Here is a 14,075-nt window from a genome sequence, read left to right on the forward strand (position 1 = left end):
TTGTCGCTCTTGATGCTTGTTGGGATCCTTACGTTGGGCGCAACGATGTGGCACGGGAACAGTTAAAGAACAGAAACCTGCGCAACTTCTTCGGTAGGTACTCAATCCGCGAACACTGCCAACGCATGCGATATCAGTCGTCCTAACGAATGGAAGATCCGTATTCGATGACCAGCGACAGCGACAGCGGACAGGATGGGATGGCCGATCGGTGGGTGACGTCCAATGAGAGCTCTCTGGTCATAAGTTGAAGGACGGCCGAGGCATGCGATGACAAAATCATACGTTGGATTTCGAATCACGGAGTTGATACCCAAATTTGTTGGATGGTCGAGGACAATTGTCGATTGCTGGATGACGATGGCGTTTTTGGAGTTTCGAGGTTGAACAGCCCTGCGCCGACAGCGTCAGTGGACTTTGGCTTTTGACGGAGTTTTTAGCGGGCTCCATTTGCTGCATGCCAGGGCACCAATGCGGGGAAGTGGAGTTGATTATAGCACAGGACTTGGCGTTTAGGTGGGGCACCTTGACATTGCCTCTAGCATGTACAGACCGCCTTTGGCAGAATCAAAAACGCTCCACTAAAATTTTCTCGGACTTTGCGTGCTGTGCACATGTCGGGTCGAATCTCGAGTTTCCTTGCTGCCGTCGAATCCTCGATTTTGGATTGCATCAATCACCATCTCCACATCCACCATGCCCAAAGACAACAAGCCTAAAAAGCGCGATGGCGCTCCTGCGATTACCGATGCTCGCTTCGCCAACTTCGAGACCGACCCGCGATTCCAACTGCCCTCAAAAAAGAACCTAAAGACCAAGCTCGATAAGCGTTTCTCCAAGGTCCTCAAAGATGCAGAGTTCACCGCCGTCGCAAAGGTCGACAGGTACGGCCGCAAGCTAAAGACCGACACCAAGAAGAAGGCTTTGGAACGACTGTACGAGGATGAGAGCGAGGACGACACAGACAAGGAGGACAAAGAGAAGCCCAACAAGGGAAAGAAGGACGAAGTGGAAGACGAGAGCGACTTCGAGGTCGAGGACGACGACATTGTTCAGCGCGAACTCGAGGCTGCCAACTCATACGACCCTGCCCGTGGCGGCGGTTTCTCTTCATCCGATGACGACTCCGACTCCGACTCCTCAGATTCCGAAGACGAAAAGCCAGAGGTTGAAGACGAGGCTGATGCGGAAACACGACCCGGCATCCGCTTGCGCAAGGATAAGGAGGCTGTCGAGGAAGGCGAGATCACAAACAGAGTTGCCATCGTCAACATTGATTGGGACCATATCAAGTCGATCGATCTATTCGCCCTCTTCTCGAGCTTCGTGCCCCCGGGTGGTCGGATCGAGAAGGTATCTGTCTACCCTAGCGAGTTCGGCAAGCAGAGGATGCAAAGAGAAGAGCTGGAGGGTCCTCCCCAGGAGATCTTCAAGAAGAAGAGTGACTCCGATTCCGACAGTGACTCTGAGGACTCTGATTCGGACGAGGCCATCAAGAAGGAGCTTCTTGAGGAAGGAGACGACCAAGACTTTGACAGTGACGCCCTCCGCACTTATCAGCTCGACAGGTTACGTTACTACTACGCCGTAATGGTTTGCTCCGACAAGAACACAGCATACAAGATCTACGAGGCGACGGACGGCAACGAGTATCTTTCTTCTTCCAACTTCCTCGACTTGCGATTTGTCCCCGACGATGTCACGTTCGACGACGAACCCAGAGACGAATGCGACAGCGTCCCCGCGGGGTACAAGCCGGTGGAGTTCGTGACCGATGCCCTCCAGCATTCCAAGGTCAAACTCACCTGGGATACGAACCCCGAAGATTACTCAAGAAAAGAAGCTCTCAAGAAGGCCTTCACCGGTAGCCGCAACGATATCGCCGAAAACGACTTGCGTGCTTACCTTGCGAGCGACAGCTCAGACGACGAGGAGGACGAGGAGGAGAAGGAGCAATTTGAGACCGAGGGGGCCGCTGCCGAGGAAGCAGAAGAGGAAAAGACATTGTCGAAGAAGGAGCTTGCCAGGCGCAAGATGCGCGCTGCTCTTGGTCTTGCTGACGAGCCCGTAGTAAAGTCCAAGAAGGATACTCCGGTGGGCGAGATGCAAATCACCTTCACGCCAGCACTATCCGCCAACGACAAGAAGAAGGGTGACGAAGATAGGGAGGAGACGACCATCGAGAAGTACAAGCGCAAGGAGCGCGAGAGAAAGGAGAGGAAGAGACAGGAGATGCTTGCTAGGAGGGAAGGTCGCGATCCCAACGCCGCTCCTCAGCAGGAGGAAGAGCAAGGCGACCAAGGCGAAGATCTCGGTTTCGACGATCCATTCTTCACTGCTGAGCCTGTGGTGCCTTCCAAGACGGCGATTCGCAAAGAGGAGAGGCTCAAGAAGAAGGCTGAGAGGGAAGCTGAGGAGGCTGCCAACGCCGCCGAGAAGGCACAGCTGGAGCTGCTTATGGCTGATGAAAACGGTGACAGTGGCCGTCTCGATCACTTCGACATGAAGCAGATCGCCAAGGTCGAGAAGGTCAAGGGCAAGAAGAAGGGCAAGAAGGGCAAGAAGGGCGTGGAGGGCAACGATGGTCTCCAGGAAGAGTTCGCCATGGACGTCGAGGATCCCCGTTTCAAGGCCGTCTTCGAGAGCCACGAGTTTGCTATTGATCCTTCTAATCCCAAGTTCAAGGCTACTCAGGGCATGAAGAAGCTCCTTGAGGAGGGCAGGAAGAAGCGCAAGGATGGACCTAGTGTTACGGAGAAGAACGAGAAGAGTGAGAAGAGCGCCAAGAAGGTCAAGACTGACGATGCGGATATCGATGGTCTGATCAACTCTGTCAAGAGGAAGGCGAAGGCGAAGGCGAAGAAATGATTGCATCACGGGTAGCAGCATATTAATGGCAAGTTTTTGATTTTTGTTGGTTCACATCTATCTGTCGTCCTCTCACTGTCCAGTCTTGTAAATGGTCCCTGTGTCAATGTGGTTTGTATTTAGGTCATGTAGGGTTGCTCCCTTTGTTTATGATGACCGTACCCTTTTGTGGATGAGGACAGAATCACGTACGGCCACCTCGCAACTCTTTTCCACTTCACAATGGCGGCCATAGGTCCATCAGTTCCTCATGGCCATGTGAGTTGGAGCTCTGGTTGTCGAGTTGTTTGCTTTTACCTTTCTCACTCTGTCTCCCCGAGAAAACAAGCTCGTGTGTCTGGCAAGACCCATGGAAAGACACTGGGCATCCGTCATTCTTCCCTCGACAGTTTGTGTTCGTCCTTTCCATAGCTACCCCTTTTCTTTGTCCTTCAAGTTTTGCGAGCGATTCTCAACCTCCGGCCAGTCGTCAAGGTTCCTCCGTCAGATCCACAACCGGAACCTCTTCCCCTCCCATCTCCACCGGCAGCCACTCCTCCACATCATCCCTCGTTCTCTTCTTGCCTGTAGACCCCTTTTGCTGGACCACAGTAGCCACACTCTTTTCTTCGACATGCTCGGCCTTGACAACTTTCATTGCCTTGGAAGACGCCAGTTTACGTTCGCTCTTTCCCTCGCCTCCATCATCCTGTGTCTCTTCGATCTTTTGGTCCACTGCGGCTCCACTGTTGCAGTCAGCATCAGGCATATCGATATCCTCCGTCGTAATAATCGTGTCCTTGTTCTTTGGCGTCTGTTTCTTCTTCTCGCTGGTGCGGGTGCCGCTTTCGTCTCGCTGCCTGCTGTGTCTAGCATCCACCACGGACTCCTCTCCTTTGCCATTGGATACCCTGTCGCCAACAACAAGTTGACCCAACTTCTCCAGATCCTCAACAACGATATCCGCCTGTCGCTTACCCGCCGTCTTGTCTTCGCACCTAGTAATCCAGCAAGCCGTTGCTCCAATAGCCCTTGCCAGGCCAAGGTATTGCTTTGAGCAGCAGGCAAAGAGAACTTCGTCTTTTCGCATTGCCGGGGAATCGGCCGCCACTGTACCTATTTTCGCGTCCGTTTCCTTGCTGGCATTACCTTCACCGCCGCCCAAATTTGCCTCCTGGGCGATCTGAGGTGTAGTACATCCAGGCAAAATGTCACCTTTCCAAACCCTCGCAACCGCCTCCCCCTCAATACCAGAAGCGTAAATCCCGCCCACCACCACCACCGTCGCTCCACCTACTGCTGCCTGTCTGCCTTGACCCTGATATCCCCTGGCCCCTTTACCAGCAGCCGTAACACCCATGCGCCTCATCAGTTCTTGGATGATCTTGACGCCCTTTGCCGGCGTTGCAGGCTGCTGCTGCTGCTGCTGCTTCTTCTTTTTGCTCTTCCCATCTTTGTCTCCGTCTGTGCTTGAGGTCTGCTCAGTTGAAGAAGAAGAAGATTCAAAGCCATCCTGCGCGATGAGAATAACCACGTTGACGTCCTGCTGCTTCATCTGCTTGGCGAAGGGCTCTAGGTCCGGGTAGATGTCAAATTCGGAAAGGAATTCGTGGGTGTAGTGGAGGTAGGCCTGTGTCCAGAGGGCGATTGCGTGTTGGTAGTCGTACTGCTGTTCCTCTTGGGTAGGTGTGCTTGGGTCTATGACTTTGGCTTTAGCTTTGCCTTTATCTTTGGAGTTTGATTTGGTAGTGTCTGAGTTGACTGCTTCTGCTACAGCTGAAAAGGAGTCCGGCTTGCCGGAAGTCTTAAAAGCACCAAGCTGACCGAGGGCTTCCCCAAGCGTAGCATTATGAGCAAAAGCATTGAGAATTGCGGTCTCACTTGGTTGTGAGGCGTTTGGGCCGAGAATGGCGGCGAAACAGTTCTGAATTGTGCGAATGATGATGCGGCGGCCATCAATGACGGTGTCATGGTGGAGAATAATGATCTTTGGCTTGGAGATTGTGGTGCCCTGGGTGTCTGTGGAAAGTGAGTCGGGAATGACGGGTGTGGTGGGCTGTCTCGACTTGATAATGAAAGACAAGTGAGCGGTAGGGCTTGGCGTGGCCTGTGGGCTGCTCGGCGGGGTGGTTGCTGAGGGGGTGCTGGGTGATGTACTATCTGTGTCTTTGCTTGGTGTGACGAGAGGAGATGATGATGGTATGGATGGGCAGGTGGTCGGTTCTGTATCGGACAAGGTGCGTTTGGAATGTGGCTTCGACGTGGTTGAGGGAGGGTTGGTTGCTGTGGTCGATGGCGTCAGGCTGTCGGTGATGGTATCAATGGAGGAGGCCTCCTTGCTAGAAGGTGACTCCATTTTGAGGATATTCTGTATGACGATTGTGTTCCTGAATATTTCAGCAGTCGGTTCTCGTTGCCGTATGTGGGCGATAAGAGGTGGACTGCGTGAGATCTGAAGATGGTATAAATGTCTGCGAAATAAATGCCTAGAACCGATGCGTGTGAAGGAAGATAACAAAGAGCACGGTGAGGCGTGATAAAGGCCTTCACTTTCTCGTGGCCGAGTCAAGTTTATTTAAAGGTGAAAGAGGTTGAAAGTTCAAAGAAACGTCCTTTTGAAGGATGAGGCCGCATTTTGTACTCGAAGATCACGGTGAATTACTCGTGCAGAATACGGAAATGAGACGAGAACGTGGACATCCTGGATCAGTTCTTTTCCATACCTCATGCATGCAAGAAAAAGACGCGATGACACAGGTTTGGCAGAGGTTTGCTCGAATGCAAACGGCGGGCTAATCATCTGGTGTCACTCTTCGGACATTTCTTTTTTTCTTCCGCGCCATCGTTATTTTTCTTCACCCACACGTGTCTTTCTGGGGAGCAGGACAAACGAATAGGAATAAAGAGATTCTATCAGTCAAAAGTAATAATTATGACGTTGGAAAACCTGCAACTCGGCCTAGCGAGGTTACTTTATGTTAGCATGGATGATGATGGAAGATTCGATCGCGGACACTCCGCGCTAACTTATCGAATGTACGCTTTCAGCTCAATTTTGAGTGGTTATAGCATTTACCCATGGCTCTTAAAGCTGGACAATACGTTTGAGACACACATTCACTATTTCTGCGGTATAGAGTGGCATGAACGAGAGAGGCCACGATTGAATGCAGGAAAGGCCAGAGGTTGCTTGCAAGTTGCGACAAGAAACTTCAATACTGCTCGTGAAACTATGGAAATCAGATGCAAGAACATGATTTTCCCAATAAGCAAAGTCATGGTAACATGGCATTCACTTGGGTAGAGTAGATAAATAGAGATAGATGCAAATAGTTTCAAGACATAATAGGAGGAGGTTTTGATATCACAGACCCTAACCCTGATGATGCTCAATGAAAAGACAGCTGGATCCACAAACGCTTCCACTTTCTGTCGTCATTCTTACCGGGTTCGGAGGGCTTTAAATTGTCTTGTTTACCAGATTGACAATTCTCCGAAAGTCTCAAATTTACAGTTCTTACCTCGTACATCTCCAATATTTTCAGTAACAATATAAGAAGATCTTCATTTTTAGTATTCTGAACCTGACGCTTATCTCGCCAATTACCCCACCATGACAACCTCCCACAGCCTCAAAGCGGCTGCACCACCAGCAGCTCCCCTCACTGCGGCCCTCACCACCCACCTTGCCTCCCTCCTCCCTTCCTCCTCCAGGGACAGCCTCCGCACCTCCGTCCTTCCCTCGCTCCTCACCTCCATCGCCGCCACCTCCACTGCCCTCCGCGCCGCCCAAGACGTCTCCCTCGCTGGCTCCTCTAACTCCTTCGGCGACGACCAACTCAACGTTGACGTGCTCGCCGAGGAAGCCATCCGGCTCTGTCTCGCCCAATGTCCTTCCGTCGTCACCGCCTCCAGCGAAGAGGACCCCATTGAGAAACCGGTGCAGCACACCGGCCTTCCCTTTCAGGTCGTCGAGGCCGAGCAGGATCGCACCCACGGCGAGGTCTACACGGTCGCGTTTGACCCGCTTGATGGGTCCTCTATCATTGCGCCGAACTGGACTGTCGGAACGATTTTCTCGCTGTGGGATGGCACGTCAGCGCTGGGTGCTAGTCCGAGGGACAAGCAGATCGGGGCGGTGTTGGGTGTTTATGGACCGAGAACCACGGCGGTTGTTGCGTTGAGGTTCCCAGGGGAGGAGAAGGGCGTTTGTTTCGAGGTTGGGTTGTCGGCATCAAGCGAGGCAGGGAAAGGGCAAGAATGGGATCTCATCCGCCCCTCTGTCTCTTACGCGCCGCCGCCTTTCAAAACGCGGTACTTCGCCCCTGCGAACTTGCGCTCGACCAACACACACGCGGCTTATGCCAAGCTGGTGGCGCATTACATGGCGGAGAACTACACGCTGAGATACTGCGGCGGACTCGTGCCGGATGTAGTGCACGCGCTGGTTAAGGGGCATGGAGTGTATCTGAGCCCGGTGACGGAGACGAGCAAGGCCAAGTTGAGGAGTCTGTATGAGCTGTTCCCGCTGGCGCTGGTGGTGGAGTGCTGCGGTGGGCGGGCGGTAGATCCGGTGAGCGGGGAGAATATCTTGGGGGATAAGGGAGTGGAGGGGTGTGATGAGCGTGGTGGTATTGTGTGCGGAACAGCGGAGGAGGTTGAATATGCTAAGGAGGTGCTGTGCGGTTAACAATGAGCAGTGGGGTGGTTGAATGGATTCTAGGGCCAAAGGACCAAGAGATGCATGCCGATGTCACAACGTCAAGTTGGTCACGAGATTATAGAGGCTCATCGTTCGCTTCTTTCGAGATGATGGTATAGATTATAGATTTCAAGAGTTTAGATAATAGATGACTAGAAAGATATCTTTACGTTACGCAAACCGAGAGGCAGACAAGACACGGATAGAGGTTTTCAAGAGTCTACCAACCGGCAAACCTACACGCTCAATGCTTTATTCAAATATATATATATAGACGAAAAGGGAGAGAGGATTGAACGTGCGGAAGTAAGAAATAGTACGGTAAAAAGGAAAAGAAAAAGTGTGGGCGGTACCGGATGCGGGCTGGTAACTTCTATTCTGAAGAAAAAAAAACATACAACACCAGGGATTCGCTGGTCGTCACCGACCCAACTACTAGTCTGGCCCTCACTGGCTTATCTATGGGAGAGCGGACGGGATCCCGAGTTTTCCAGTGGGTATGGTCGTATGTGCTTACTTCATTTTGAGCTTGACCCTATAAAGGAATGTTTCGAAGGAGATGGGGGCTTTGGAAGTAGAAGTGGTAGTGAACCATCGCGAAGTCGTTTAGGAGCCACAGATCTCAACACGACAGGCGATCAGCCAAGTAGTGTTCACCATTACACCAACGGACAACGGGGAGGTGCGGAAGCAAGTGAGTCTCATGCACCTAATCTAAGCCCTGGAACTGGTAAGAGTTGTGATGAAATGCTCAGTCAATGGCAAAAACGTTTTGCATAAATCTTCGCCCTATTGGCGGTCCTCAAACTGAAGGGTATAATATTCTAAAGAGTGTGTCCAAACCCATCCCTGCCCATCCTCGTAAAACTCGTGAAACCATCAAGTGTGGGATGCCACAACCGGTTCATCCCATCACATACAGGTGTGAAGAAAAACTCAGTGTCGACGTAGCTTGGCCAATGCTAGGTCACACTCTCAACCTTCGCCTCGTGACTCATCCCATGACATGATTCCAACCCTGTCTGCACGCGTGTTGAACGGCACAAGTCCAGTGGCACACCCCATGTTCATTTTCCCCCTCCAACATCCCCGACTCAAGCCGGGTCTATGCCTTAAATCCATCTACCTTGCGAGGGGAAATCCACCCGAATCTCCTCCATCACATCCCCCAAACTTAGTTGGCGAAAATAGCCCAATCCACGCTAGTAGGCTGGTCACCATTGCAGTTCATGTGTCCCTCAGCACCCACCCGCCTGTTGCTCTGGAACTTGTCGATCGAGTCTCTGGTAAGATCAGAAATGTCTCTGCTTCCGACATGGACAGGATAAATGCTGCTGCTCTTGACACCAAACACACACGTGTTCGTAATGACCAGACGGCAATAGCCACTGTTGAACGCCCGGTCGGACCAGTACGCGACATAGCGGCCCTGGTGCCCTGCATAGTAGTCGCGAATGGAGGCGCAGTCGGAGACGAGGGGCGAGTTGCCCGATGTCTTTCTGATGTAGCTCGAGGCGCCACAGGAGTCGGCGTACTGAGCGCCGTCGTTCCAGTCAAGACGCTTGGTGAGGGTGCCGGGGTTGAGGGATTGCCCGGAGGCGTCCATGTCGATGGAGCGCTTGAGGGCAGGGTGAACGAGAACGGTGACGTTCCGTCCGTCGCTATTGGTGAAAGTGTCCGCGACGTAGGCCTCGGATTCGACGATGTAGGTGTAGCCGTCAGGGCTCACGGCTGTCTTCACGGCAGAAGGCGTGAGGGGAGCGGCGGCGGCAAAGGCGCAGAGAGAGAGGAGGGCAGTGGAGAAGAGCATTTTGAGAAGAGGCTTTTGGGAATTTCGGGTGTAATATGGTCGCAAAAGGCTGCTGGAGATGTCTTCAGGGTCTGGCTTTGGTGGTGAGAGGCTGGATGAAGGAAGAAGCTGATGATGATGTTGATGAGAATATCGCCGTATCCTCGAGGAGCCTTGTCGTACTTATAGATTTTGCCTGGTGATGCAAACAACGCCAAGTGAATCTTCGATTCTGCCTCTTTCCCTTCATCATCATCATTTCCTTCCGTCATCGGAGCCACGTCAACAACGCCGAACTGTTGAGGACTCGTGAGGGGGCTTTGAGAAGTGCCAACATCGCGTATGCACGATCAAGTGACTGTGATAACGTTACCAGGAGCACACGTTTGCCGACTGACCCCAGCCTCCACGCAAACAGGACGGCGATGGTGAAGTTTTTCGAGAGTTGAAGTCGGGAGGAGCCAAGAATCCTGCAGACAGAGGTGAGAACGCAACGGAATGTAGCAGTCGAAGTTGATAGTTTCTCAGCCACATCAAGCATGAAAAAGGCCCAAACTCTCACGAACTCCGCTATCAAGCTCTTATTACTGATTGTTGGGTGTTCCGGAGTTACTGGAGAGTAGTACTCCATGATCAGAGTAGTATCCACTGGGTGGAAAGCGTTGCGATGAGGCTCGGCACCGGTGCTGTAGGTTGCCAGGTTGATGGCGATATCCGTCAACGGCAATGATAGGCACAAGGCGCGGCCCGAACCAGTATAGGCCGGGATGAGATCGTCACTGGTCTAAACCGAGACCCTGACACGATACCTAGTGTATACGCATTCGTAAGGGCCTTAAAACTTGTGTTTCCGCAAACTGGAGGCATCAGCTGAGTGTATCCCGGAATATACACAGAGGTGAGCTGATATCCAACAAACACATGTACGGTGGAAAATATCGACGGGAAAGATCAACGACGGCGAGCATCTCTCTGGGGAATAGTATTGATACTGTGCTCGACGCACGGCATGTCGCTTCAGGAACACCAATAAGACCCTTGATCCTCCTCCTTCACGTAGTGTAGACAACGTATCCAGCACGCCGTAAAAAGGGCCTAAAGGATCAGTACCGGCGAGTTTATCTCATAACAGCAAAATGGGTATGTGCCAGTGATGATGTAGTGGTCGGTGTGATCGAGACGCAGTCGTCTGGCAACTCCGTAGCAAGAGCCACGCCAAAGATGCTTCTAGTATCGGTATGATTTTGTTGCCAACGTTAATGGTAAAACAAACGAGAAAAGACCGCATCACGCTCGTAATTCGTTTGCGTGATCATGTTTCTGATGCCACTCATTAGTAGATGTAAGCCGGAGACGTTGCTCGTTGCTGCCCGTAACGTGTGGAATCCGAGGCGGCGCGGTGAAGCCAGAACAACGTTGAAGTTTCCGCCGAAAAGTGGCCTTGTTGCTGTTGGGATAATCGTATCTCGAGACAGCGACATGGTGTTGAACAAAAAGTTCGTGATAAGTGGAGGTTCATGAAGACTGCCAAACCAATGGCATCACCCCGTCGGCTCCCTACAACCCGAACGGACGGGAAGGGTTCATTCCTTCCATCCGGATGGCAGACCGACCCCGCAGATTGAATATTGGAGAACTTCCACTTGAGCTTCACCTTTTATCACGCGGCAGCTTTGGCTGCGGTCAATACTCTAGTGTAGGTACATACAGTAATGTCCCCTGTTATTGCAACACAATTCCTGCAGCGATTTTTCTTGCAATAAGTAGGGTGTTTGCAAAGGGGGGATCCTATGCACAGACCAGGAGTAGGCGTTTAAGCCACTGGAAGACGCCGAGGGGCCGGAAAAGTGGGTCGCCAAGCCCCAATATGAAGGTATAAGTGTTCACTCCCTAAGAAATCCGACCCCTGTTAATGCAAAAATCTAGTCATCACTATTGCAATTAGCAGTTAGCAGTCCCAGTATGGGTTGGTAAATCTTGCACTCACGAATCTGTGCAATAAGTAGGGTGCTAGCATTAGGGGGGGGTTGCAAAAGCAGGGGACATTACTGTACTGCGTACTGCTGTGGCACCGATGGATATCAGCGGAGGACGGGAGCTGAAGGTCAGCAGCGTACAGCGCCTTCTGTCAGCGCGCTACATATGTACCCGGGCCGTGCCACGCCTTCCCCTGAACAGGGACTCGATTCTAAAAAAAAAAATGGGGGCGAGGCACGGGTCGGTAACGGTCGCTAAATGGTCCCCGCCACACTACAATTGGACAACAAGATCCCGATGAAAATCCGTTCTCTCCGACCGGGCATACTGCCCCTGCCCCTGTCCAGAATTCCAACTTCTTCATGGAGTACGTATCACCAACACTCTTACTATTTCGACTTTATCGATTACACATACACCAACTTTGTCTTGTATCGTTGTGACCCAAAGACAACTAAGAAATCTGTGGCCTAACAGAGCTGCATTCACGACTCTGATTGCACATGATCTGAATCTGACTTCAGCATGACCAATACAAACTCAACCTGACACTTCCCTTGTAGAGTATTTGCCCCCTTCATTGGCCTTCTAGAATCACAAGCCTCAACGATGCCGTCCCCACAAGGCCGAACCCCGTGAATGCCTTGTCGTCCGATTCGATGGCTGCTGGAGTCCTGAACCAATTCTGCCGTTTGTTCCGATTCCGTCTTCCCCACCGACATTGACACACGCTGCGTGTATCATGCATTCCTCGCTGCTGCGAGTCCCTAAGACTTCTTTTCAATACTTTAGTCTTTTTTTTTTTTTTTTTTTTTTGCTTTTCTTGGTGATCTCCATTTTCGGTGTCATCCTGCCACTTCTAGTTCCTCGTTTTCACCACTCCCCGATTAGTGACAGTAAAGATGCGCGTGACCAGTGTACCGCTCGGGCTCCCGACTACGGCGAAACCCCTCTTTCGGTCCTCGGCTGCCCGTTCTGCGAGAATCATCACAAACACCACACCCCGGCGCCCACAATGTACATCGGCATGCGGACATAGGAACGTCAACCAGTCGCGCGCTTTGGCACATGCTGCTCGTCCTGTCGCCCGCATCATCCTCCCTGCGACATTTACCGCTGGCCAAAGGAGGAGAGCAACAACTGCTACCGCCGCAGCCGCTGTTCACAATGGTTAGCCAAACCCGGACCTCTTACCGGCGCCATCACTCCCGTAATGAGAGATCTTGATTTGACTCCTTCCTGTCCACAGCAAACCCAGAAAACCTTGGCCCCATTCAAGAATACGACCGTCGAGTCGCCAATGGGGAGCTACGAAATGACGACCATCAAAGAGGTGAGTGAGCATGCAACACTTGGAAGCTCAACCTATAGACGGAACAAGAGCAGCCGCTAACTAACGCACCTCATCTTTGCACAAACAGGAATCATCCAGAATCTCCAGCATCTCCACCAAGAACTCCGGAATTACGCGGCACCTCCCGTCGTCCACCCGACCCTCGAATCTCTAAAACCGCAAAAGTCTCTTTTCTCCTTCTTCGGCGGCAAGTCCAAGAGTGCCATTGCCGAAATCCCTGCCAACCTTCCCCGGGGGCTCTACCTCTATGGCGATGTTGGCTGCGGCAAGACCATGCTCATGGATCTCTTTTACGACACATTACCCCATAACATCAAGTCCAAGACGAGGATACACTTCCACAACTTTATGCAGGATGTCCACAAGCGCCTCCACAAGATCAAGATGCAATACGGCAACGATGTCGACGCCGTTCCCTTTGTTGCAGCCGACATTGCCCAACAGGGAAGCGTTCTCTGTTTCGACGAGTTTCAATGTACCGACGTCGCCGACGCCATGATCCTTCGCCGCCTCCTCGAGGCTCTCATGTCCCACGGCGTGGTGCTTGTCACGACCTCCAACCGACACCCCGACGAGCTGTACATAAACGGTGTCCAGCGCGAGTCCTTCATCCCCGCTATTGAACTGCTCAAGAACCGGTTGCACGTCATCAACCTGAACTCCAACACCGATTACCGCAAGATCCCCCGTCCTCCTTCCGGTGTCTACCACACCGCGCTCGACGCCCACGCAGCTTCCCACGCCGAGAAGTGGTTCCGCTTTTTGGGCGATCCCGAAAACCCCGAGCCGCACCCCGAGGTGCAAACTGTCTGGGGCCGCGAGATCCACGTCCCTCGTGTCAGCGGTCGTTGCGCCTGGTTCACCTTTGACGAGCTGATCGGCCAACCGACAGGTGCTGCCGACTACATTGAGCTGATGCGCTCGTACGACGCCTTCATTGTCACCGACATCCCCGGTATGACCTACCGTCAGCGCGACCTGGCCCGCCGCTTCATCACCTTTATCGACGCCGTATACGAGTCGCACGCCAAACTCGTCTTGACGGCAGCCGTGCCCTTGACAGAATTGTTCGTTTCCCGACAGGAGATTGAGGAGTCACTCAAGAAGCAGGGCAAGGCTTTGGACCAGACGCATTCTGTTGCGGATGTGATGAGTCACATGATGGATGATCTCGACCAGAATGCCGACAAGCTCTCCAAGTCTAACCTGTTCAGCGGCGACGAGGAAGCCTTTGCGTTCGCGCGTGCGCTGTCGCGCTTGACCGAAATGGGCAGCAAGATGTGGGTCGAGCGTGGTATGGGTCTGGAGGACAAGGGTGGTAAACCTGAGCATGATAGCTGGACGAAGACGAGGAGTAGGCAGATGGAGGACAGCATGTGAGATAACACGGAAAAGGAAGAGATGCG

General features: G+C 52.4%; 5 protein-coding genes across 5 annotated transcripts; 3 read left to right on the forward strand and 2 right to left on the reverse strand.

Annotated features, from left to right (window-relative positions):
• The first annotated feature begins 599 nt into the window (after positions 1-599).
• B0T23DRAFT_387054 (uncharacterized protein) lies at positions 600-3,234 on the forward strand. The gene has a single exon (XM_062837662.1). It carries the CDS (start codon positions 697-699, stop codon positions 2,866-2,868), a length of 2,172 nt encoding a protein of 723 aa, XP_062690095.1. The 5' UTR covers positions 600-696; the 3' UTR covers positions 2,869-3,234.
• A 22-nt stretch (positions 3,235-3,256) lies between these two features.
• B0T23DRAFT_422754 (uncharacterized protein) lies at positions 3,257-5,203 on the reverse strand (the record flags this gene model as incomplete). Its single annotated transcript, XM_062839809.1, has 1 exon — positions 3,257-5,203. One exon carries the CDS (start codon positions 5,201-5,203, stop codon positions 3,338-3,340), a length of 1,866 nt encoding a protein of 621 aa, XP_062690096.1. The 3' UTR covers positions 3,257-3,337.
• A 1,089-nt stretch (positions 5,204-6,292) lies between these two features.
• On the forward strand, positions 6,293-7,721 carry B0T23DRAFT_219582 (uncharacterized protein). Its single transcript, XM_062833701.1, has one exon. It carries the CDS (start codon positions 6,461-6,463, stop codon positions 7,535-7,537), a length of 1,077 nt encoding a protein of 358 aa, XP_062690097.1. The 5' UTR covers positions 6,293-6,460; the 3' UTR covers positions 7,538-7,721.
• A 721-nt stretch (positions 7,722-8,442) lies between these two features.
• Positions 8,443-9,553, reverse strand: B0T23DRAFT_219605 (putative necrosis-inducing factor-domain-containing protein). The gene is made up of 2 exons (XM_062833702.1): positions 9,522-9,553; positions 8,443-9,467 (listed from the first exon to the last, which is right to left on the reverse strand). Exon 2 carries the CDS (start codon positions 9,357-9,359, stop codon positions 8,724-8,726), a length of 636 nt encoding a protein of 211 aa, XP_062690098.1. The 5' UTR covers positions 9,360-9,467; positions 9,522-9,553; the 3' UTR covers positions 8,443-8,723.
• A 2,664-nt stretch (positions 9,554-12,217) lies between these two features.
• On the forward strand, positions 12,218-14,049 carry B0T23DRAFT_407156 (AFG1-like ATPase-domain-containing protein; the record flags this gene model as incomplete). Its single annotated transcript, XM_062839163.1, has 3 exons — positions 12,218-12,485; positions 12,565-12,648; positions 12,737-14,049. 3 exons carry the CDS (start codon positions 12,218-12,220, stop codon positions 14,047-14,049), a joined length of 1,665 nt encoding a protein of 554 aa, XP_062690099.1.
• Between the last annotated feature and the right edge of the window lie 26 nt (positions 14,050-14,075).

This window comes from Neurospora hispaniola, assembly GCF_033458365.1.
Source record: "Neurospora hispaniola strain FGSC 10403 chromosome Unknown B0T23scaffold_7, whole genome shotgun sequence".
Taxonomy (NCBI): Eukaryota; Fungi; Ascomycota; class Sordariomycetes; order Sordariales; family Sordariaceae; genus Neurospora; species Neurospora hispaniola.

What these genes read in the sequence shown, in the direction of transcription:
- B0T23DRAFT_387054 (XM_062837662.1), top strand. Translation starts at nt 697, where the DNA reads ATGCCCAAAGACAACAAGCCTAAAAAGCGCGATGGCGCTCCTGCGATT.
- B0T23DRAFT_219582 (XM_062833701.1), top strand. Translation starts at nt 6,461, where the DNA reads ATGACAACCTCCCACAGCCTCAAAGCGGCTGCACCACCAGCAGCTCCC.
- B0T23DRAFT_219605 (XM_062833702.1), bottom strand. Translation starts at nt 9,359, where the DNA reads ATGCTCTTCTCCACTGCCCTCCTCTCTCTCTGCGCCTTTGCCGCCGCC.